The sequence below is a fragment of the Lonchura striata genome, chromosome 14, assembly GCF_050655825.1.
Source record: "Lonchura striata isolate lonStrDom1 chromosome 14, ASM5065582v1, whole genome shotgun sequence".
In the NCBI taxonomy this organism is placed as follows: Eukaryota; Metazoa; Chordata; class Aves; order Passeriformes; family Estrildidae; genus Lonchura; species Lonchura striata.
In genome coordinates, this window is record NC_140716.1 from 14,606,655 (window position 1) to 14,629,439 (window position 22,785).

Sequence of the window (22,785 nt, forward strand, 5' to 3'; positions counted from 1 at the left end):
GCAGCATCAGATGTGATCCCTGATGTTTACACTGCGCTTCCTGATCCAGCCAGGTCGGGTGTCTGCTTGTGCCTCCATAAACAGGTGCTCAGCTGGGGACACAACAGAGCTTCCCGCTGTGACACCTGAGATGGGCTTGGTGACAAGACTTCCTTCTCCACCTGCTGCCCTACTGGGAGTGTGTGGCCTCACTTCCAAGGATACGTTTCATGCCTGAATGAGAAAAGCCTTTTGGAAAAGCGTTGCACAGCAGATCCCTCCCTGCACACAGGGTGCCCCTGGAGCTCCCCCACCACAGAACCAACACCAGGATGGGATGTCCCTGCCTGCAGGATGCCATGTCCCACCCCACAGGCATGCACACTTCCCTCTGCCAGTGCCTCATCTGAACCCTGAGATTCACAGCCAACCATTCATCCAAACCGAGATTTCAGTCACCTGAGACACACCAGGGCTGGCACACCATGTCCCCTCCCACAGCTGAAGCTCAGAGGATGTTTTGGGTCCTTGCTGGATTTGCAGAGGTGTGTGAGCACAGGCCACAGGTGGGTGCAAGGACAGCCTGGCTGGGAAATTACAGACAAGGAATGTGTGCACACCCAAGGGCTGGGAGCAGCAGCAGCCTCACTCATGGCCACGGTGCTGAGGAGGTGCTGGGTGAAGGGTACTCAGCTTGGGGAACCCCCAGAAGGGCTGTGTGTCCTGGTAATGCTCCCTGATACCACTCACCCAGCCCTGCCCCTGCATCTCTGCCCCTGCCCTGCCAAATCTGTAGGGACAGGGACCTGGGAGATTGCCCCCGTCCAGATCTGTGGTTTAGGAGACAGCAGGGCAGGGCTACCCACTGCCAACACCGTGCCAGGATGGATCATGACGCTTGGCGTGACTGGGGCTGGTTGTTCACGGAGCAGAGGCCAGGGCTGGGCATGACCAGCTCCGTGCTGCCCAGCGAGGCTCCCAGAGCTGCCTGGCCCCAGCGGTGCCGAGCCGCACAGCTCACGGCCAGGCTGGCGGGGCTCAGCAGCACCCCGTGGGCCCAGCACTTCCTCCGTGCCTGCGGAGCGGGGTGGCACAGCGGGGTGGCAGGAGCGAGGCCCAGCGTTTCGCTCTCGGTGTGTGCTTCCCTGGCTGGCACGGGCCAGGAGGGTGAGATACCGAACGGCAGCGGGCAGCAAGAACCGGGGATGCACCGCCTGTGCCAGCCGTGCCAGCGGCAGGAGGGGAGCAGCCACCACGGGACGGGTACCCCACGCCAGCCGCTGCCGGCCGGGGGCTGCACCGGCCCCAGAGAGGGCTGGGGTTCCCCAGCCGCCCACCTGCGGAGCGCCCCGGGGCCGGGACCCTCCGCGGAGCCCGGGATGGGCAGCCGCGGGTGCCAAGGAGGGGCCGCCCCGGGACGCACCCGCACCGCGGCCGGGAGAGCCGGGCACGGCGCCGCCGCAGCGGCGATGCCGCGGGGCCAGGACCGCGCCCTGCCGGTGCCGCGGGGCGGGGCCGGTGCTGCCCTGTCCCTGTGCCCGTCCCTGTCCCTGCCCGCCGGCAGCCCCGGCCCCGCCGCCCCCGCGATCCCCCGCTACCGGCGGGTCCCGCAGCGCTCACCTCCCTGCGGGGCAGCCGGGCCTCGGTGTGCCGGAACTTGGACGCCTTGAAGCGGTTCATGGTGCTCCGGCCGTGCCGCTCCGAGCCGTGCCCAGCCCAGCCCGGCCCGGCCCGGCCCGGCCCCGCCGCTCCGCCCGCGCCGAGCCCCGCCCCGCGCCCCGCCCCTGGGCCAGCCCCGCCGGACCCCCTCACGTGTGTCCCGTGTGTCACCGTGTGTCACCGTGTGTCCCGTGTGTCACCGTGAGCGGGGCACAGACCCCCAGCCCCGGCTCCTCGGACCCCCGCCAGAGCCTCCAACCCCGGCGTCGGAGCCACCGCTGGGGTGGCTGCCCGGCGGTCCCGGCGCCTTCCCGGCCTCCCCCCGAGGCTCGTGGTCACCCCGTGCTGTGACCCCGGCTGGCACCCCGCTCTCCTCCCACACAGGGCAGCGGTTCCGTCGGGCTCGGGGCCGGAGCGCGGGGCCGGCGGGAGGTTTGCAGTGCCGGGGGCTCGGCGTGCTCGCCTCCTCCGCGGCCCGGCAGCCGGCGGTGAACAGAGACCGTCGTGTACTCAGAGCTGCGGGGCGGGAGCAGGAGCAGGGAGCGCTGGATCTGAGCCCGCTGAGCCCTCTGGGCCCGGTTGGAGCCCGGGTGTCACCCACGCCGGCGGAGCCAGGCTCCTGCCCCGCTTTCAGCGGGCTGAGGGCGGCGTGTGCAGGAGCGGGCACGTCCCTGTCGCCGCTGAGCCCCGCGGAGCCTCCCCCGCGCCGCGGGCCCGAGCTGTGCCGAGGAGCGCTCGGAGGCGCCAGCCCCGGGGACGCGGGCGGGAGAGAGACACGCTTGGCACGAATCGTCCTCCCCCTCTGCAGAGGAAAGCTGCTGCCTCGCTGAGGGTGCCGTGCCAGGCTGCTGTGCCGCCTGAGCGTGGGCGTGCGGCGCTGCACCCGCTGGGCTTTCGGAGCCTTTATTCCACTCCTGCGAGAGATGTCACCGGCCGGGGGAGGAGAGCAGCCCCGGAGGGGCGCGGGCCGCGAAGGCAGAGCAGAGGGCGGGTTCAGGGCGGGTTCCCGGCCCCGCCGCACGGGGCTCTGGCAGGGGGCAGTGCCCGGCTGTCCCGGCCGCGTCCCCGCCCCGCGTCCCCTCCCGCTCCGTCCCCGCGGCCCCGCCGAGCCCCGCGCATGCGCAAGCACGGGGCAGCCGCGGCCGCGGCGCTGTGCGCATGCGCGGCCCGTCCCCGCCGCAGGGTGCGCAGGCGCAGCGCCGCGCGCGGGCCAAGATGGCGGCCGGGTGCGCGTCGCGCTGGGTCGGGGCGGCCGCGGGGCGCGGGGCGGGGAACGCGCGGCCGCCGCTGCTGCTGCTGCTCCGCGGGCTCCGCGCCCCGCCCGCCCGCGGCCCGCGCCGCCTCCTGCTGCTCCGCGCCGGGCTCTGCGCCGCTGGTGAGCGGGGGGGGCGCGGGTCTTTCCCCCCGGCCGCGTCCCCTGCTCCGGCCGGCCCGGCCCTCACGGCGGCCCCTCTCCCTCCTCTCCCGCAGGGACGAAACGCGCTGCCGCCGCCGCCGCCGCCGCCTTCCACAGCAGCGCGGCCCGCGCCAAGGAGGACTATTACCAGGTGCTGGGGGTGCCCCGCACCGCCACGCAGAAGGAGATCAAGAAGGCCTATTACCAGGTGCGCCGGGAGCCGCCGGCCTGCGCCCCCGGGCAGCGAGAGGAGCCGGCGCTGCCCCTTCGCTGGGGCAGGGAACAAATCCATCCCGTGTTTGCAGCCGCTAGATACAGCGGGAAAGCTCAGCACATGGCCTTGGGGATCGCTTCCAAAGCCTGGTCTGTCTGTGCTGTCATCGCTTCTAGAAGGATCTGGGATTGCTGAGAAGATAAGGAGCAGCTCCTGTAGTTAGTTGTTTTGGGTTGATAAATGAAAATGAAGAGTTTTAGATCCCTAGGAATGCATCTAGTGAATGCCAGGCTCTGCCCGATGTGTTTTTCCTGGCATGTGAGATATGCTTAAGTAAATAACTCCTGCCTGTCCCTAATGGTTGGGTTTTGTTTTTTAGTTGGCAAAGAAATACCACCCTGACACAAACAAGGATGATCCCAAAGCGAAGGAGAAGTTCTCTCAGCTGGCAGAAGCCTACGAGGTAATAGCAAGATTTTGTTGTGATGAGGAGGAAAAACTAGAGGGTGGATGAGGGCAAACGTTTCCTGTAAAAACTTGGCTGCTTTTTGATGCACTTCAATCTGGGGCACCTCTGTCCCGAGACATTACTTGGTCCAAGTATCTGATTTAGCTGCTTTGGGCTTTTTCAGTTTTCCCCTTCCTTAGCAGTGACTGGCATAGATGTCACTTCTGTGGAATTATTATCAGTTTAAGTAATCAAACCAAAAGTCCAGAGGGACTTTCACTGTGCTCCCCCAGCCCTGTTTTTGGATTCCAGCACTCTTTAGCTGATATAATAATGATCAGCTGCTTAGTGTAAGTTATTGCTGTTTTTTATAAAGTAGTAAAATCTTGTAATTTTTCTGTTGATGAGCCAAGAAACACCGGGGAAGCAGCAGCTTGTCCCTAACTCCTGTGGTACCGAGAGCTGGGTGAGACCTTGTGGAAGGTCTGAGCCCAGAGCCAGGGATTCTCCTGGGCCCCGCAGTTGCCCTGAGGCGCGTTCCTCGCCGCAGGTGCTGAGTGACGAGGTGAAGAGGAAGCAGTACGATGCCTACGGCACGGCGAGCTTCGAGGCCGGCGCGGCCGGGGCCGGGGCTGGCGCGGGCCGGCAGTACTGGAGCAGCGGCCCCTCCATCGACCCCGAGGAGCTCTTCAAGAAGATCTTTGGGGAGTTCTCGGGATCCCCTTTTGGCGATTTTCAGACTGTCTTTGACCAGCCACAGGAGGTAGGAGGTGCCTTTAATTAGGTATGAAAGTAGTGTCTCTCCCCGGCTTCTGTTGCAAGCTGTGGGAGCTTCAGTGAGGAGTTATTTCTGGGGATGTCAGTGTGTGAGTGTCCCATGGCATGGGCAGAGTCTCTTAGTTTTGCTAAGCTGTGCAGGAACACACCCCACACCTCCAGACAGGATATTTTTTCTGGGTTTGAGCTACTTCTCTGGTGTTTACTGACACCACCCAGTACTGCTGACTTGTTCCATCGCTGGAGAGGCATCGTTTCTGCTGCAGCTTGATTTACCTATGCCTCCTTTGATCTGTTATGCTAAAACCCACAAAATACCTTGTAGCTATAAACCAGGCCTTCCAGCAATATGTTTGGCTGCTGCTTAATTGGCTTAATTTTGCAACTTAATTAGCTTCATGTTGCAGTGAGGCCCATAATAAAATCTGTCTTGTTCTTCATGTTGCAGCTAAATGCTCCTTTAAGTGTTGATGATTCATGTGTTGTTTTCAGAAATGTTTGGTGTTGGGTACTCTTGGTTTTACTAAAAATGACCTTTATCATATAAGGAGAATTTCGTATTTTGATCAGTCATCTTTACTGAGAACTTTTAGCATTATTAACTGAGAATTTTTAGAATTATTTTTAGCATTGTTTAGTATTTAGCCTAAACTCTTCTCAGTCTCCTTGTCAAACCTCAGTCATGGATCTATATCCATGTTTCCTGTGCAGTATATCATGGAACTGACATTCACCCAAGCTGCAAAAGGTGTTAACAAGGAGATTGTGGTGAACATCCAGGACTCCTGTGTGCGCTGTGATGGCAAAGGACACGAACCTGGCACCAAAGCTCAGCGCTGTCACTACTGCAATGGCACGGGCATGGTAAGTGCTGAGCAGCACACCAGTTCTGTGCTTTCCCTTCCTGGGGAGGGTCACTTCATTCCATGGTGAAAAATTCTCACCACACTCATCAGCCTATCTTGGGCAAAGCTGAGTTAGTGTCAGCTTGATGCTAGTAGGCACTAGGAAGATTTTCTTTGTGTTAAAGTGTTGTGCCCAGCTGAAAGCATGAGCCTTCAGGCTGGATCCTCTGCTACTGCACATCCCACAAACCATATGAATATCATGTAATAGCTCTGAAGTTCCTCAGGCAATAAATTAGTATCTTTTGACTTGCGGGCTGGAGGAAGGTGGTGAAAACCTAAGGGTAATCATAAAATAAGAAGATGCAGGTAATGGTGGAGCTGCAGGCTTTGGTTTTCCATGCATCTGATTCCTTGTGTGCTTCAGTGGTTCAGTCCAGGGCTTAGTCACCATAAGGTTTTCTTGGACACTGGCAGTAATCCATGTAAATGGATTGTCCTTGGATTCATCTGAACACAGACGTTTGTAGCACTCTAAGGAGCTTTGTTCCTTCTTGTACATTAAAGCCTAGACTTCAAGGATGGTGTGTTTCCCTTGCCCTCACCACCTGACACTTGTAGTAGTGGTGGTGTTCAGTGGAAATCAGAATGCGATGGTGAGTGGCTTTCAGAGCCAGCTTTCTGCTCCAGCCCTTGCTGAGCGGTATCTCTGTCCTGACAGGGTGTGGGTGTGATCAGAGCTCAAAGGTGCTGTGTGAGAAGCCCCATCTCAGTACTCATCACTGCCCAATGTGTGTTTGTTCCTCCCCAGGAGACGATCAACACGGGCCCGTTCGTGATGCGCTCCACGTGCCGGCGCTGCGGCGGCCGCGGCTCCATCATCACCACGCCCTGCGTCGTGTGCCGGGGCACGGGGCAGACCAAGCAGAAGAAGACAGTGATGGTTCCTGTGCCAGCTGGTCAGTGTTGTACCTGTCTGCTGCTCTCTCTTAAAGAACTGTGGTTATTTACTGCCTCTGTTGGTACAAATGGGGGAACAGTGTAAGACTTTTTGCTGCAGAGAAATTATCTTTAAAGCTAAGCAGGTGAGAGCTCGGCAATGGAACGGGCTAGTGAGGAGATGGATCTTCTGGCCATGGATATAAGTGTTTGCTCTGCCCTCCCTGAGCTTTGGTTCTTGCCTGGGTCCTCCTAGGGAGGTTTTGAAGGGTGAATCTCCAAAGGTTTTGTTGCCATGGGTCTTTAATTTGTTCTTGAAGCCTGGGGAGAGGGTGGGAGTCCTGAAAGCCTTGGCTTGGCTCAGAGGGATGTGCTGATTGCCTTCCTCACCAGAGAGGAGAATTCAGTGGTGGGACTAAGACTTGATTCTTTGAGACCCTGGATAAACAGCCTGTAATTTTCCTGCAGTTTGTGGAGGCTGCTGTGTTCCTTAATCCAATGCATTTGAAGAATGCATAGAGAATTCTGTAAATATTGAAGTAACAAACATGCTGGGGGCATAGACATCACCTCAGAGGTATCAACATGTGCTGACCCCTCCTCCTTTGGGCTGTGGTGGCCAGCTCTTGGGATTGGCAGGAGTTGTAGGTATCCATGTCACACGTGGGTTATAACCCAAGGTCACATTCCCTCCTGTTTTGACTGCAGGTGTTGAGGACGGGCAGACAGTTCGGATGCCTGTGGGGAAGAAAGAAATTTTCATTACATTCAGGGTATGTATTCCAAGCTGGTTCATTATGTAAGTTGGTCGTTCCCTTCTCAACTGCCTTGGAAAGGACTGCAGAATGGGCAGAGGAGGAAGAGCCAGTGATCCTTTGGAACAGCTGAGGTAACATGATCCCTGTGAACTTTCTGAGACAGCAGGAGATCTGCATTGTAGCAAGGAGGGTAACTTTGAATCTGTTCACAAAGAATTGCTGGTTGTTCCAGGACCAGGCCCTTAGGATGGTGTGAATCAAAATGCAGAGTAGCTTCCTCATGCCTTGAATTTTTGACTTGGAAATGTGAGGGAGCTGCCTGCTGGCAGGGGTGGCAGAGCTGAGGAGAGGTGTGGGAGGTGCTGCAGGAGGCTGCCTGGTGAAGTGTCCTTCTGCAGATCCACCTTCAGGGCTGCTTTGCACCTGTGCTGTAGCTGGGCCTCTTCTCCTGTCAGAATCTTGCCACACGCATCCCTGTTGAGGAGAAAAGTTTTTCAGCACCTCTTTCATGGTGCAGTAGGGTTTAGTTCTGTTCCAGCTTGTGAGGCCACTGGAAAGCTGCTTCATTTCCTTCTCACTTTTGTCTTTCCCCTGTACAGGGTGCTGGACAAGGCAGTGTCTGTCTCTGCAGGACTGTAGTGACATGGATAAACTAACAGCAGGGTTAGGGGAGGGAGTTCCTGAGGCAGTAAGCAGGGATCCTTCCAATCCTTTGGCTAAATCAGTTATCTCAATATCTGTGTTTTACTAGAACACCAAATATTAGCTCACAGTTCTGAGCCATGCTGTTTGGGGATGGTATGTTTTTTTTCCTGAGACCCTTGGGAGCAGTTTACCAGGAGAGCACGGTGTGCTCACTGCTCTTTGGAACTTTGCTGCCCTGCAGGTTCAGAAGAGCTCTGTGTTCCGACGAAACGGAGCCGACATCCACTCGGATCTGCTGATCTCAATAGCTCAGGCCGTGCTGGGAGGCACAGCCCGGTGTCAAGGCTTGTATGAGACAATCAACATCACGGTGAGTGCCAGTATTCTGGGCATGGATCAGTGGGGCACAAAGGCTTCTCCTTGCCTGCAAAGGTGGGCAAAATCTCCCAAGTCTGCCAGTATTGCATCTCAGACTCCGCCGGGACTGAGCCTTGGATAGTTTGTGACCTGCCTGGTCACAGCTTCTTTCCTGTTGCTGTGTATGGACAGGGAAGGAAAGGAATTGCTGGGCCAGCCCCATCTGAGGGCTACAGGCTCTGTCAGGTTCTTTACTCCTTCATAAGCTTTTCCATCATTACTGGTTTAGCTTAGGGATGTGTCTCAATGCATGAGCATATAAGGGCTCTCCCATCCTACTTTGAAGCTTGTTGGAGAAGCAGATAATTTCTATAGATGTGTAATTATTATATAAATGTTTAATTAGAGTAATAAATGTGACACCTTTGTGTTTATAGATACCCCCTGGTATTCAGCCAGACCAGAGAATTCGAATGAGTGGGAAAGGCATTCCCAAGGTGAACAGCTATGGCTATGGAGACCACTACATCCACATAAAGATAAAAGTTCCTCAGTAAGTGGAGCTAAAACAACTTCCTGTGAAATCTTTTAAAACTTTTTGCAAAAAGTGTTATTTAGAAGTTGTGAGAATTCTATGAGGTGAAATGCAGTGGGTCCTATGTCTCCTTTTCCACTGAGAATTCTTTAGAGATCATTCCTTATAGATGGCTTATTTAAAGAGCAAGTGGATTCCTGGTGTATTCGTACACAAGTCCAGTCCCTGCCCCTGGTGGGTGCTGCTGGGGGAGGTTTGGGAGGCTGTGGGACCCCAGGCCATCCCTGACCCCGTGTCCTGGTGCCACAGGAGGCTGACTGATCGCCAGCGAGCCTTAATGATGAGCTACGCCGAGGACGAGGCCGACGTGGACGGCACCGTGAACGGGGTCACCAACACAGCGTCAGGTGAGCAGGGCAGCTCCTGCCCCTGCCCTGGGCAGCTGCTGGGGGAGTGCACAGTGCTCCCTGAGCACTCCTGGGAGCCAGGCTCACCATCAGGCCCGTGGCAGCACAGCCTGCTTTAACAGAAGTAGTGCTAACATGATACTGACAGGCTGTAGCACACAGCAGGGAGGCAGCCTCTTCCCAGGAAGCTCTGTTCCAGTACTTATTGGGCAAATCCATGTGTGAACAGAGAGCAGGCACTGAGTACTTCAGGGTCCAGACAAGCTGTGCTGATGAATGCCTCCTGCTCCCTGCTTCCCCTGTGCCAGGACTTGCCTTGAGGCAGGAAAGCAAATGTGCTTCAGGCCAATTTCCTGTGTGACCCCAATCCAGTGTGCTTGTGAGCACAGCAGGGCTGCTTCTCCTGGAATGCTGACAGGGGTTTCTGTTGGGGCTGAGCTCTGTGTGTGAGGGGAAACCTGGGCTGGGAGTGTCCCTTGGTGGCAGTGTCAGCTCTGGACAGTGGACAGTGTCCAGCACAATGGAGGAATGAAGGCAGCTGGGAGCTTTGTGGAGCTGCTCTCCAGCTCCAGATGGAAAATTGAGATTCAGCAATTGTGTTTTAAGTTTCAGGCCTGAGGTGCTTGGAAGAGGCAGCAGCTAAAGGCACAACACATGGTAAAATAGTAAGGAAGAAGCTTTGTCTCTCTGGAAAGCAGTTTTTTGTTTGCTTAATTGAAACAATGAACTTCTTAAAGCCTGTTGGTGTTTGGTTTTGGTTTGAAACCCAACAGAGCATTTATGACTAGGCCAAGGTGAGAGCCTTTTTGAGCTGCTGAATGATCCCAGGATCTGCTCTACTACATGCCAAAGTGTGAGGAATATAGGCTTAAGTGCAGGCTCTGCCAAATACTTCCCAGTGTTCTGTTTTATAGTAATTATACAAACAGAAAATAAGCCTTTCCTATATTATAGTCAGCCTTGGGTGAAGGCAGAGAGCTTGGGGCACTGAATTTCCATTCCAGTTTTTAAAAGGCATTTGTGTGCCAAAGAGGAAGAAAAAAAACCTCCTCAAACTAATTTTTTAAAAAGCAAACCTGCCAGTTTTTACCATGATGAAGCAGCAAGGTGAGTTAAAACGCCAGTAGGTTGCAGTGTAGAGACAGGTTGTGCTGGGGGAGGCGTGTCCTGCCTCGGGATTTCATCCCATTGCATCAGCACTCACCCCTGGGAGGCTGGGGAGCAGCAGACTCCTTGTTCTCTGTGCACAAAGAAAGCTTGAGGAGGTGTTTGGGATCCTGTTATTGATGGTTTTACTGTAGAAAAAAGCAGTTTAGCAAAGAGGTCTCCTTTGTTTTCATTATAACCACTTCCGAGGGACAAACAAGTTCTCAGGACCTATTCATAAAGGACAATTTTAACATTCCTTATCTGGAGTGAAATACATGTAGTCTTTTTCATTTTACACGAGTTCATTTTCTGCTTGATAGTGTCTGAGCATTGCTTGCAGTGACATAAATCAGGCTCCTGGTGTGGTTTTGCACTGCTTTGCAAGGACACAACCTTGAAACAGGAAGAACTTGTTTTAGGGACTACCAGTATAGATTTTTTTAACCCTGTAAAATAGTGGCTGGCTGTCATTTGAGTTCACCACTTGTTTTTAGTGGCAGACTCTCAGATCCAAGTACTTGTTTCCAAAGCCTGTGGGGCTCCTGACTCAGTTGTGCAGCACAAGAATTCCCTTGCCAGATGGAGGGCTGGGGAGAGGGGAAGGGAACAGCTCAGCACCTGAGCTCATGGTTGGCTTTTCCCACTTTCCAGGCTCTCCAGTGCTTCCACTGCAAGGGGTCTAGTCCTGTGGCTGGCTGCCAGGTGCAGCCCTGGACATGAGGGAGCAGCACAACCAGCTGCTTCCTCTTGGCCATTCCCTGTCTAAAACACCCCTCTGGTCCTGGTGGGAGATGTCTCTGACTGCAGCCCTTTGCTGTTTGTGTCCAGGTGGCAGGGCCACGGCTAGCGCTGACGCAGGCGGGGATAGGCCTGAGGCTCAGGAGAACAAGGAGGGATTCCTTTCCAAACTTAAGAAAATGTTTACCTCCTGACACCCCATCCGAGGTAGGAGGCCTCTTGTGTTTCACTGTCATCTTTCCCCCACACTGAGCACTTCTTGGGAGGGGGAAGCACAATAGCGCAGCGTTGCTTCTCAGCCTCAGGCCTTCCAGCGCGGGTGTGCACAGCCCTAGCTGTCCCCTGGGACCTGGAGCAACAAGCCAGGGATTAAAGTGCATTGTTGCTGCAGCAAAGTGCAGCACAGATGCTGGGTGCACCCTTGGGGAGGTGGCTGCCTTCCCCTGCAGCTCTGCTGCTGGAGCTGTGTTCAGTTCCAAGCACGGTGGTCCCATGAGCTGGTCCCACTGGGACCGGGTTCTGCCACACAAATCTGGGCTGCAGAGTCACTGGTGCTGGATTCACCCCTGCCATGGGCTTACAGCACCAGGGAGGAGCCAGCCTTTGTCACAGCACAGCAAACCCCACCGTGCATCACTGCAGTGTAACTCAGGTGCTTCAGTTGGTGCTGACCCGTTATGAGGGAGCACCAAGACTTGCAATCATCTACAGCAGACAGAGTCTGGGATCCCAGGGGCTCAGCTTTGCATCTCTGTAGGCTTCAAAGCTGGCTGTGCTGTAGGGCTGACAGTGTGACAGCAGGTCAGGAGGGGAGGTGCTCACAGAGTGGGCTGTGTGCTGATACAGCCAGGAAATTGTAACCTTCCTCTCACTTCAACTGCAGGAAAGCGTTCTACTGGGAACTAGGAGCCAGCAGCAGCAGGTCATCTGTGCAGTTGGGGGTGAATCTTTCTGGCAGTCAGGCTCTGGAGAACACAGGATGTCAGCAGCACAGCAAGAATCCCAGCTGGAGAGGCCATGGATCACAGAGGCACCAACACAAACCCCACTACTGTCCTAACAACTGGCAGTGAAAGAAAACACCATCTTAGCAGAAGGGTGGCTCTCTGGAGGCTGCTCCACAACCTTACTGCTGCTGGAAGCTTATTTGGTAAAAGCTAAAGTATTACTTAGAATCCAAACCAGAGGAAATGTGAAACAAATAGTCCAGCACAGAGCAGCAATATGCTGTGTGGAGGCCAAGCACACCAGCTGCTCACTCAGGTGCCCTTTGGAATGCCAGGTGTGCTTGGTGAACTCTCCAGGAGACCTGGTGGGTCAGGAAGGTCTAACCTTGTCTTCACGACAGCCCTGCTGCCCTGCACAGCTCCACGTGGAATCTCCCTGTGGCTGGGCGTTGTCTGAGCCCAGCTGGCCTGGCTCCCTCACAGCCCTGGGCTTTCTCTATCCTGCTGATTGCCTGCACAGAGCAGTGATGGAATCTGCACTTTGCCTCAAGTTTATCCCCCAAATAACTAAAGTTACCACACAGCTGCTGTCGCTTCTGGACTGGTACAAGTCGATCACTGAGCCCTTTGCCAGTTGGGGACAAAAATCTTTTATTACTTTAGTGCAACACCCATAGCATAAAGGATTGGTCAAAGCATCGTTGTTTTACTTGTGTGAGAGTGCAAGTGAGGTGGATCACTCCCTCCAGATGGAGCTGAGCTCTTGCAGTGAGTATTCCATGGTTACTGTAGCCTGCTGTGTTTGTGATACTGTGCAGGTACCATCAGCCCACATACTAATCAGTTCAACACCAGTTCAACAGGGACATGCTGTAGTCTTGCCCTTCTTAATTTGCTGAAATAAAGCACGCGTTGCCTCCTGATTAAACTTCTGTAAAGTGATTCTGTACCCATGTAAATAAGATGGACTTCATAAAGATATTTAACATGTGCTGTGCCTTGCTGCCTTGTCTACTGTTCCACATGCTCTGTTACCCCCTTTCCCTCCCCTAGTAACAGGAATGAAGGTCTCTGGAACAAGGAAGGGACAGGGTTGGATGGCTCAAGCATTGCTGGGGGCTGGGATTGACTCTGAACACAAAGCTGCCCTATCTGAGCAGTATTTTAGGCATGTGAGGGGGAAGGGGCTTTTCCACTGAACCTTGGACAGTGTAGAAAGAGTAGAGTTTTATCCCCACTCCTTGGCACAGTGACTGAAGTTAGCTCCAGGAGCCCAAGGACCAGGGCCAGAGCTGCATGATGAGGAATCAGGCTCAGCTTTCGTGTTACACTCACAAGAAGTCACTGCAGTCCCTCTTGCTGGGGTGACACTAAGCTTTAATTCTCTCCAGTGGCTCACCTGCAGTGCTCAAACCATGGATCCATGGAGAAATCCTTGTCTTCTGTTTGCTGAGGAGCCTGCAGCAGCCCTGGCCATGGATACCTGCCTTTGGGGCCCTGGGTTACACACCTTCAGCCTATGGCACCTCACCTGCTGCCACATGCTCAGAGCTGCCTGGGGAAGGAGGTGATCCTAGGAAAACTAGCCCCCACCACCCTAAAACCCCCACAATGACTAAAGCAACACCTCCCTGAGGACAGAGTGCAAAGGCAGTGCTTCTGCCACCCCTCTGCCTGTGCTGTCCAGCTCTTCCTCTTGTTCTAGCTGCCTAAATCTTCCCAACCACGCTGCACACACACTGGGCCAAGCTCTCCTCAGCTGGGGCAGGACCAGCCTCTCCCTGGGGCACTACTGGGAAGGCAGCATGGCTCAGGGCACTTCACCTCCTCAGCCAGGTCCCCCTACTGCTGCAGAAACCAGGGAGGGAGGGGAGGCTCAGAAGGCATTCTTGTTGTCCCCCACCCACTGGTGGAAGGTGCGGGCCTGGGGGTTGAGCTTCATGGTCAGGGCCACGCTGCGGTCTGGCTTTAGGGCGTAGAAACGGAACATGGCAGCCGTCTCCTTGGCCCCAGGGAAGTCCTGCTTCTCGTACTCCTCAGGGGAGATCTGCCAACAGAACTGGGGAAAAAAACAGTGTTTCGGAGGCTGCTGGGGCTTCCCCGCAGCCTCTGAGGGGATGTGATGAGGGCTCTGGTAGAGCAGCCTGTCACAGCATTGCCACCGGTGCAGAGGGTTCTGCAAGGCACTTCTGCTGGGCGTGGGCAAAGGATGCAGCCCTGCCTGGCAGGAACAGCTCAGCCAGCACCCAGGTCTGGCACACAGCTGGCCAACATCTGGAGCAGCTCTGAAGGAGCCCTTCCTCACACCACAGCTATGGCTGAGGGGTTCTAGAAACTGGGTGGTCCAGGAGGCAATTCAGGTTGCCACCTGACATCCTTCCCTGCCTAAATCAAAAGGTTTGGTTCACTTCTGGGAGGGGAGAACCTGCAGAGAGCATCAGAGGAGACTTGTTTCTAATGAAATGCACCATATCCCTCATTCATTGTATTGGCTGCCTGAGGCACAACTGTGAAATGCAAACAAAGTTTAAAAATAGATCGTGAAGGGGCAGGGAGTGGTCAGGGGCCTTGTTAACAGTGACAGCACAGAGGCCAGATCTGTTGTAATGGTGACGCAGCAAAGCCCTGGGGGAAGCCCTGCTGAAGGGAAGGGCACCCAGCAGAAATCTGTTGTGTAGGTGCCCATCCCTGTGTCTGTTGGAGACCTCCCAGCTCAGCTATCCCTCAGAACCAGGCACAGACTTGCCCAGGCACATCTGTGTGCTCCACAGGCATGAGCTCAGTGACAATACCAACAGGGCAGTGTCGGTGCTGGGCTGTACCAAAACGAGCTGTGAGTCCCTCAAGACCACCACCTACACCAAGAGATACCTCCTACCTTGCTGGCTCTCACAGTCCTGCCCGTCTGCTGGGAGAGGATGGCAGCATACTCTGCCTCGGTGAGCTTGCCCGTGCTGAGTCCTATCACTTGGCCGATGTACTCCCCTGGGGACTTCAGCAGGCCAAGAACAACGGGCCCAAGGTCCTCCACAGCCATCCCATCCATGGGGGTGTCCCCCATGGGCAGCTCTGTGTGGAGAGATTGATCCCAGCTGAAGTGCAGCCCAGCTCTGAGGAGGTACAGTGGAGTTTTCAGCTGTCTCTGGACACGAGGTGAGGGAGAGATGAGAGCGCTCATCAGCATGGCAAGGCACGAGAGCAGGGGTGAGCTAAGAGACCTTGACACCAGAGCAGCACTGTGAGATGTCTGCAGCCCCACAACCTCCACCATGCCAAATGCTCTTGGGGTGTCCAGAGCTGCTCTGGGATCTGCAGAACAGCCCTCAGCACCACAAATAGGCCCAGAATCCCTGTGACTTCCTGCAGGCCACCAAACAGGCCTGAAGACCATAATGCAGCTTGCTGTGGTCAAGCTGGTAGAGACCTCGTCACCCTACCAGCCCACAGCCCTGGCAGTCTCTCCACCAGCACGGTGGGAGTGGATGAGGACAGTCACAGGACAGTGACCCACAGAGCAAGAGCTCCTCTTACCCAGGACAAAGGTGTCTCCCTGCGGGGCCTTCTGCGGCTTGAAGATGGAGAGGAAGTTCTCAAAGTAGAACGGCAGCCGGATGATGGTGGTGGGAACCCCAATTTTCTGGAAGTACTCCTCCACCACACCTTTGCCATCGAAGTGCAGCACCTCCAGCCGGCCCCCTGTCAGCTGGTGCACATTCTCCAGGCCGCTGAACACAACGTGGCGCAGACCCTGGCGCTTGGACATGTCAGCGAGACGCTGTCCCTGGGCCAAGGGAGAAACCAGCCATGAAGAGGGGAATGGGACATCCCCATCATCCCCACATCCCCCCTTCCCTCTGGGGAGGATCCAACTCCCACCAGCCCTCAGCTACAAGCATAGTGAGTTGTCCAGGAGGAGCTGAATTCCCTCCTTACCTGTTCTACTTCAGAAGACCACACATCCTCCAGCTTTGGAGCTCGCTGCTCCATCAAACACTCAAGCACCAGCACAAAGCACCAGCCTGGCCAACATACCTGCCCTAAACTGTCTTATCTTTGTTTGTTGCCATCCAGATGTGGCAACTCTGCCACCTTGCAGTATCTGTCCAGGCATGAACACCACCCTTGGGATCTCTGATACTGCAAGATTTTGGCCCCACAGTTGCAAGCACAGAGGGTTACAGGTCTGCAGGCAGCAACTGTCCCAGCTCTGCCCTGGGATGAGGAGCCAAGTGTTCCCACTCCTGCTACTCCAACTCCTGGGTGCTCTCTGGAACAAATTTATCAATTTCCTGAAGGCAACAGACCCTGGAGCCATGCAACTCCGAGGGAACAGAGATCAAATCCTGGTTTTGCAAGAACTGGGACCTGCTGTTTGTGAGGCCTTGGGGTCTAAAGGACTGGCCACTCAAACTATCAGGGCTGCCACGGACGCTCCAAGAGCAGTCCCCACTTTGCTGCTCCTCATGACCCACCCTGCCAGATCATTCCGCACGTGGTCCCAGTTAATGTCAGGACATGTACCTGCTCGATTTCCTTCTCCTTGCTGCAGTGTTCCCAGAAGTTGGTGACAATAAAAGCTCCGTAGGCACCCGCCAGGGCCCGCTCCAGCGATGCCTCATCGTCCTGATCTGCCTTCACCACCTCGGCTCCGCGGCGCCTCAGCTCCTCCGCCGGCTTCTTCCTGGGGCTCCGCGTCACCGCGCGCACCCTGAAGGCGCCATCGCCCAGCAGCGCCCGGGCCACGCTGCCGCCCTGGGCCCCGCGGGAGCGGCCGCTCAGGGCTCCGGGGCGCAGCGGCCGCAAGCGCCGAGCGCTCCCCGCGCCGCTCACCCTCCTCACCCCGGCCGCTCGGGCACCACCGGCGCCTCCGCCCCGAGCACTCACCGGTGGCCCCGAGCACCACGATCAGCTTCCTCCCGGCCATGCAGCAGCGCGGGCGGCCCCGGGGCTCTGACGGGGCGAGAAGCAGCGAGGTCGCACGGCCGCGGCTCGGCCCCGGGAGGAGGGCAGGGAGGAGGGCAGGGAGCGGGGCCATCGCCGGTCCCGGGCACCGGGCACGTCTTCCCTCACACGGCTCCTCACCTCGGCTGCTCGGCTCCAATCGGCTGAGCCCGGCCCAGTTCGGCTCCAATCGGCTGTGCCCGGCCCAGTTCGGCTCCAATCGGCTGTGCCCGGCCCAGTTCGGCTCCAATCGGCTCCGCCCGGCCCAGCCCGGCTCCAATCGGCTGAGCCCGGCCCAGCTCGGCTCCAATCGGCTGAGCCCGGCCCAGTTCGGCTCCAATCGGCTCCGCCCGGCTCAGTTCGGCTCCAATAGGCTGTGCCCGGCTCAGTTCGGCTCCAATCGGCTGAGCCCGGCTCAGATCGGCTCCAATCGGCTGAGCCCGGCCCAGTTCGGCTCCAATCGGCTCAGCTCGGCTCCAATCGGCTGAGCCGGATCTGCGTGCGTTCGTCTGTTCGGCGCCACCCGATCGTGTTCGGCTCCACCCGGCTGCGCTCGGCCACGCCCCCCGGGCGGGGCGCAGATGTCAATCCCCGCTAGGCCCCGCCCACCAGCGCCGAGCTCCGCCCACCGCCGGCGTGAGGCTCCACTCCCACCCCAATCCCACCCCAATCCCACCCCAATCCCACCCCCAATCCCACCCCCAATCCCACCCCAATCCCACCCCTCAATCCCAGCCCTCAATCCCACCCCAATCCCACCCCTCAATCCCAGCCCTCAATCCCACCCCAATCCCACCCCAATCCCACCCCTCAATCCCAGCCCTCAATCCCAGCCCCAATCCCACCCCTCAATCCCACCCCCCAATCCCACCCCCCAATCCCACCCCCCAATCCCACCCCCCAATCCCACCCCATCCCTGACGTTTCTCCCTCCCTCGGCCCTTAAATTATCAGGCTAGCTCAGAGATATGAGGCTTTGAGGGAAGGAACATCAGGAGATGGGTAAAGATTCTAAAAGAGGCTTTCACTCTAGTGTAGTTGTCCAGCTCTTTATTTTATGGTTCGAGGGGAAGAGCGCAGGAAAGAGAGCGAACAGGAAATGTTAGGGGTTTATTTAGGCTCTGGACAGGGAGGGCTTTTCTGGCTCTCCGCTAACCCTGTTGGGGCATGAAGGAGGGGACTAGGTTTATCTTGATCAGAGTTACAGGGGTTTCGGGGAATGGGGGAAGACATGGCCTGAGCACAATGTAACACATCCCACCCCCAATCCCATCCCTTGTCCCAGCCGCCTGCTCCTTGCTCAGGAAACCCGCTTAAAACCCAAAAGCCACCACGTCACCCTCTGGGGGGGTTGTGTCTCTTCCTCCCGGGGACCCCCGAGCGTCCCAGACTTTGCACCTTTCCTTGGTGTGGCAGCCGCGCTGCTCCCCAGGCTCGTCCTGCTGCTCCCTCTGGAGCTGGCACCGTTGTTATGCCCAGGTGCCTCGTCCCCAGACTCTGTGCAGGTCTGAGGAGCTGTCCCCGAGCTGTCCCCGAGCACCCTCCTGCCAACAACCGCACCAGTCAACAAGCAGAGTCACCCTGGACCTGTTCTCAGCTCTCCTGCCAGCTCCAGAGGGGCTGCGGACAAACCCACCCTGCCGGGAACTCCGTAGGTTGGGTTTAGTAAATAAATACATTGAGAAACCTGGGGTTGAATCTGGTAAATGACCCAGAAAACGCGTGAGGGATGTGTAATTCACAGTGGCAAAGAAACATTTCAGATGTGTTAATTCAGATCAATGATGAATGGTGAAAGCAGGAGGCACAGCTCTGACTGGGGTTTCTTGCACAGTCATTTTGGATGCGAGGGATTTTAGCTACAGGTTGGCTGCTGGGAATTACCATCTGCCAGCTCCTCTTGAAACCCCCCTCCAGACGGGGAAATTACCAACAGACCTCAAACTCGACAGAGAAAAGTTTTAACCCCTTGCTGGGCACAACTGGGGCGGGCAGAGAGCGAGGCTGGGGGACACAGAGCCCGAAGTGGTGGCTGGAGCTCCCAATTCCTGCCTGCCCCCACCTCTCCTCCCCAGGCACAGTTCAGTGGCCACGAGCCCACCCTGACCCCCCCAGCTCGCCACCATGAGAGCTTCACTAGCCACCATTTGCCTGAATGCCAGTGAAATTTTTACAGGATTTACAAATGGAGGGTTTTGTCGAACCAAAATGGAAAATAATCACCGAGCCCACCTGCGTGTGTGGAGCTGGGGAGGGGAGATCCCGCCGGTCCTGATGCTCTGGTAGCTCTGGCTCCTTGGTGGGATGGGATCCAGCTCTTTGGAGACAAATCCTAATTCCAGGAAGCATTTGGCAAAGGCAGGCGAACACCTTTGGAGGAAAGGGAGGCTATTCCTACCCTTTAATCCCACTTTTTCAAGACACAAGTTTAATTTACTCATGGAATGATTTCTTTGCACAACCCAGCGAAGGGCAGAGCTGCTGCTCCAGCCTCTCCCGTGGGATATTCCCAGTGCGTGGTTGTGCAGCGGGCCGGGCTGAACGCGTGGCTTTGCTCCGAGCTCGCTCGCAGCGCTCGGGGTGTTGCTGGGGCGGCTCCGCGGCTTTCGGGACGCCGCGGGGGAAATGTCCCCGCACGGAGCTGGGGCAGCCCCGGCTGTCGCTGGGTTTCGGCGCATCCCTCAGCCCCATTTGCACAGCACCAGCCCTGCGCTGACAGGAAGGAAGATCTGCGAGAGCCAGGGCAGGAAGAGGCGCGGAGAGAACGCAAAGAGACAGAAGCCACCGGGCTCTGAACGGCCGGGGAACCCGGAGCCACCTTCCGCAGGTGCTGCCCCAGCATCGCCCCGCCCCAGCTCCCACCGGGGGACACCAGCGGGAAGGGTGGCTTCTGCCTTCAGCTTCAGCATCCCTGAGGAGGAAGGAAAGCCCTGGGCATAAGGAGCTGAGCGGGACACCGGAGGGGCTGCATCCTCCCGGGCCACGAGGATGCCCTCGCCGCTGCCCTGCTGACACAGCGACCGGGGGAAGGTGACACGAGGCCAAGGTAGGGGCTTGGAGGGGCTTTGGAGGAGTGTGGGGAGAAGGGGAGAAGTCACTTGGCTCTCCCTGGTGGGGACAAGCTGCTGCAGAGCTCGTGCTGTGATGGCCAAGGCAGCAGGGCCGGGAGCTGATGGGCAGAGGTCCCTGGCACGGCACGGCATGGCACGGCATGGCCACCAGGCTGGCAGGAGGGGGTGGAGCCCGGAGTGATGGAGGTGAGCGTGGCACCCCCCAGGGAACCTGGCACATGTCACAAATCCTGTCCCCTTACCTGCTCGCCTGCCAGGGCATGGAGGCAGCCACAGCCAGGCTGTCCTGCCTGCCCAAAGCCTTGTGCAGCAGCTTTCCTCCCCTTAATGTCACCTGCCGAGCTAATTAACTCCCAAACCATCCAAAATAAACTCCAAGATGTACCACCAACAGAAAAGGAAGAGATTAGTGACACACTCACCTGTGGCACGGTGCAAAACTGCACCAAAGGGTGGTGCAGGGCCCTGGGGTGTGCCAGGAGCAGGTCGGGGGGCTGGAGCTCAGCCCTGCACCCAGGTGGGCACAGAGCCCGGGCACCCTGGGCTGCCTCAGGGCATCAGACCTAACCCTGCTGTTATCCAGGCACCTTTGGGCACTGTATAGCCATAAACATGGGACTGCTGGGGACAGGACAGCCTGGCTGCTGTCACCCCCTGGGCTGTCACCCTCCCTCAGGCTTTGGCCACCACGTGGAAGAGTTACCCAAAGCCAGACAGGCGCCGTTGGGAGCCAGGGGACACCTCCCACTCGGGATGTTCATGTTGCACAAAAAATTCTTTCTGGAGAACTTGCAGCTGCTCTTTGGGGGGCTCTGCCAGCCCAGGAAGGCTGGGTTGGTCCCATCTGGCAGCATCCCTGCAGCCCTGGGGCTGCGAGTGGCACAGAGCAGATCCTGCCCAAGTTTTCCTGCTGCTATCCCGTGGGTGGGAAGGGCAGAAGTTGTTTGCTGGGAGGATCTGCTTTTCAATCAGCTGTTTGCACAGCTGTGGTAAAGCATCCTCAGAGCATGGCCAGCTGAGGAAATGCATCAGCCTTCATTCTGCAGCTTCTGAGGTGCAGCAGTGCCCTGCAAGGGACCTCCTCTCCAAAATTAGCTTCATTTTCAGCTGTTTGGAATCACTCATAGATCGATTTTTCCTTTTTTTTTCCTGGTGAGATTTAGGATTGGCACTGCTGGCATCCAGCCCATCCTTCATGGCCCCCTCACCTCGTATTTAACCCCTGCTGTGTCCGGGCTCTGTTATTGGGGTTGGGGTTCAGGGAAACAAAAAACCACAACTCAAACCTGGAAGAGATTAAATTTGACATAAAATACATTTGGCAATCAATTTTGCTGGCATTAAATCCAGACCAAAAAAATATAAGTCATATGTAAACTCAGATAACTGAGTTATTTGCCAGTCTGCACGCCTCATAATTGAGTAATAACGCAGAAGGTATTTTATTGCAGAAATAAATGAAAGGTATTTTAATTAGCGGAAATTAACGATGTGAAGTCTCTCCCATTCTGCCAAAAGGTGGCAGCCTCCATCCTTCGGGATTCGCTCAGCTCGGGGGGAGCGGCCGGAGCTGCTGGCCTGGGAAATGTTTTCATTTCCAGGCAGCTCGCTCGGGGGATCAGCTCAAGGGGGGGGAAATGACTAAAAAGCACCGAAGGTGAGCGGGAGAGGAGCCCCGAGGGCCGGGAGGGCGGCGGGGCTGCGCTGGGCACCCGCGCCCCGAGCCGCAGAGCCCCGGGGCCCCGCGGGCACCGAGAGCCCGGCGGTGGCACAGGGACCGGGGACAGCCCGGCGGTGGCACAGGGACCGGGGAGAGCCCGGGGGTGGCACAGGGACCGGGGAGAGCCCGGCGGTGGCACAGGGACCGGGGACAGCCCGGCGGAGGTTTCTGCGTGCCTGGGGCACGGGGCTGAGCTGCTGCTGTGTGACCGGGCAGTTTTTCAGTATAAAAAGCTTTTAGCCGTATATCTAAACGCTGCACATCAGTCCCTTTCCGGGTGTTTTCCGCCTGTGGGTGCCTGCAGCCATCCAGGAGCTCTTGCCCAGCTCTTTGGTGCCTGTCTAACCTCAGCACCCCCAGCCCCGGCAGCAGGACGGGTCGCCAGGGCTCTGCTGGCAGCTGGGAAATCCCACTCGGGGTGCCAAGCACCCCCTTCCCCCCACGCTGCTGGTGAATCTGCCCACGAGCCCCTGCAGGGGGACAGACTGAGATTTCCAGCTGCTGGGCATCACCTGCGGCAGTCCTGGTGGGCCAGCTCTGACCCGGCCCCGTCCCAGGTGCTCAGCACATTCCTGAGGCACGGGGGATGGATCTGCCTGGGGCAGAGGAAGGTCCGGTGTCGCTGTGTACACAAAACGAGTACACAGAAGCTTGGTAAGTTCCAAAGAGAAAAAGACCCAGTTTTATTTAAACATCTGGTATTTATAATCCCAAGGGTGACGTGGATTGGAGGATGGAATTAGCACCTCTCCAACCGCACTGGTCCAAAGATCAATCAGTCATTTCTCTCCACTCACAGAGAAATATGTAAACTGTTCTATTTATACATGAAATTGTGTGGGAACTCTGACTCTCAAATATGTAAACATTATCAGAAGGCTAAAGACATTTTATGAGAACTTTAAAACTTTCAAAAGAACTATAAAAGAAAATTTAACGCTTTAAAAAATCAGGGCAACAGTCAGGCAGGCAGTAAATGGCTGTTGTCTGCAGACAGCTTCCTGTAGCCACCTCAGGACTGTCCCTTCATCCTGGATTCCCTCTGAATGCTGCTCTGGTCGTGTTGGACTGCCAGGGTGACACTGCAGGTACATCATTAGAGGCAGAGATGAGCAGGAGCAGCAACATCCAGGCCTGTGTTCTCTGGGGTTGGAATCCTGGAACAGGCTGGACACTGAAATCACAGAATTTGGGAGAGGATTGGCCGTGCTCGTGGTGGGGACCTGCAAGCACAGCCCTTGTGGCTCCCAGCACTGCTGG

General features: G+C 56.7%; 4 protein-coding genes across 15 annotated transcripts in view; 2 read left to right on the top strand and 2 right to left on the bottom strand.

The window, feature by feature from the left end:
- Window positions 1-1,754, bottom strand: part of CORO7 (coronin 7) — a 35,160-nt gene extending 33,406 nt beyond the window's left edge. Inside the window, exon 1 of one of the 2 annotated variants that reach the window (XM_085592475.1) lies at window positions 1,600-1,754. In XM_085592475.1, the coding sequence (XP_085448601.1) occupies window positions 1,600-1,659 (60 nt within the window). In that variant the 5' untranslated portion in view covers window positions 1,660-1,754. The remainder of the gene's footprint in view (window positions 1-1,599) is intronic. The other variant, XM_021540791.3, reaches the window with a different exon arrangement.
- A 1,042-nt stretch (window positions 1,755-2,796) lies between these two features.
- Window positions 2,797-12,784, top strand: DNAJA3 (DnaJ heat shock protein family (Hsp40) member A3). 2 transcript variants are annotated; one of them, XM_085592476.1, is made up of 12 exons: window positions 2,797-3,013; window positions 3,109-3,242; window positions 3,628-3,711; window positions 4,247-4,459; window positions 5,185-5,337; window positions 6,130-6,277; window positions 6,966-7,030; window positions 7,902-8,030; window positions 8,455-8,570; window positions 8,862-8,959; window positions 10,937-11,053; window positions 11,730-12,784. In XM_085592476.1, the coding sequence occupies exons 1-11, from the start codon at window positions 2,797-2,799 to the stop codon at window positions 11,038-11,040; spliced, it is 1,461 nt and encodes a 486-aa protein (XP_085448602.1). In that variant the 3' UTR covers window positions 11,041-11,053; window positions 11,730-12,784. The 2 variants fall into 2 exon arrangements, with proteins under 2 accessions (XP_085448602.1, XP_077642925.1); XM_077786799.2 differs by lacking the exon at window positions 10,937-11,053 and having other exon boundaries at window positions 2,849-3,013.
- NMRAL1 (NmrA like redox sensor 1) lies at window positions 12,428-16,692 on the bottom strand (the record flags this gene model as incomplete). The annotated part of the gene is made up of 4 exons (XM_085591860.1): window positions 12,428-13,840; window positions 14,672-14,862; window positions 15,325-15,574; window positions 16,315-16,692. Coding segments are annotated over 4 exons (990 nt in total), but the record flags the coding sequence as incomplete, so codon positions are not given.
- A 2,797-nt stretch (window positions 16,693-19,489) lies between these two features.
- NLRC3 (NLR family CARD domain containing 3) overlaps window positions 19,490-22,785 on the top strand; it is a 29,145-nt gene continuing 25,849 nt past the window's right edge. For 9 of the 10 annotated variants that reach the window (XM_085592483.1, XM_085592482.1, XM_085592479.1 and 6 more), the window contains exon 1: window positions 19,646-19,780. The gene's annotated coding sequence lies outside the window, so the exon portion shown is untranslated. Of the gene's footprint in view, window positions 19,781-22,785 lie in introns of all 10 variants that reach the window. The other variant, XM_085592486.1, reaches the window with a different exon arrangement.

Excerpts from the sequence above, each read along its gene's own strand:
- DNAJA3 (XM_085592476.1), top strand. The coding sequence starts at position 2,797 with ATGCGCGGCCCGTCCCCGCCGCAGGGTGCGCAGGCGCAGCGCCGCGCG. Across the intron at positions 4,460-5,184 it reads TCTTTGACCAGCCACAGGAG|TATATCATGGAACTGACATT; the intron begins GTAGGAGGTGCC and ends TTTCCTGTGCAG. Across the intron at positions 7,031-7,901 it reads AAATTTTCATTACATTCAGG|GTTCAGAAGAGCTCTGTGTT; the intron begins GTATGTATTCCA and ends GCTGCCCTGCAG.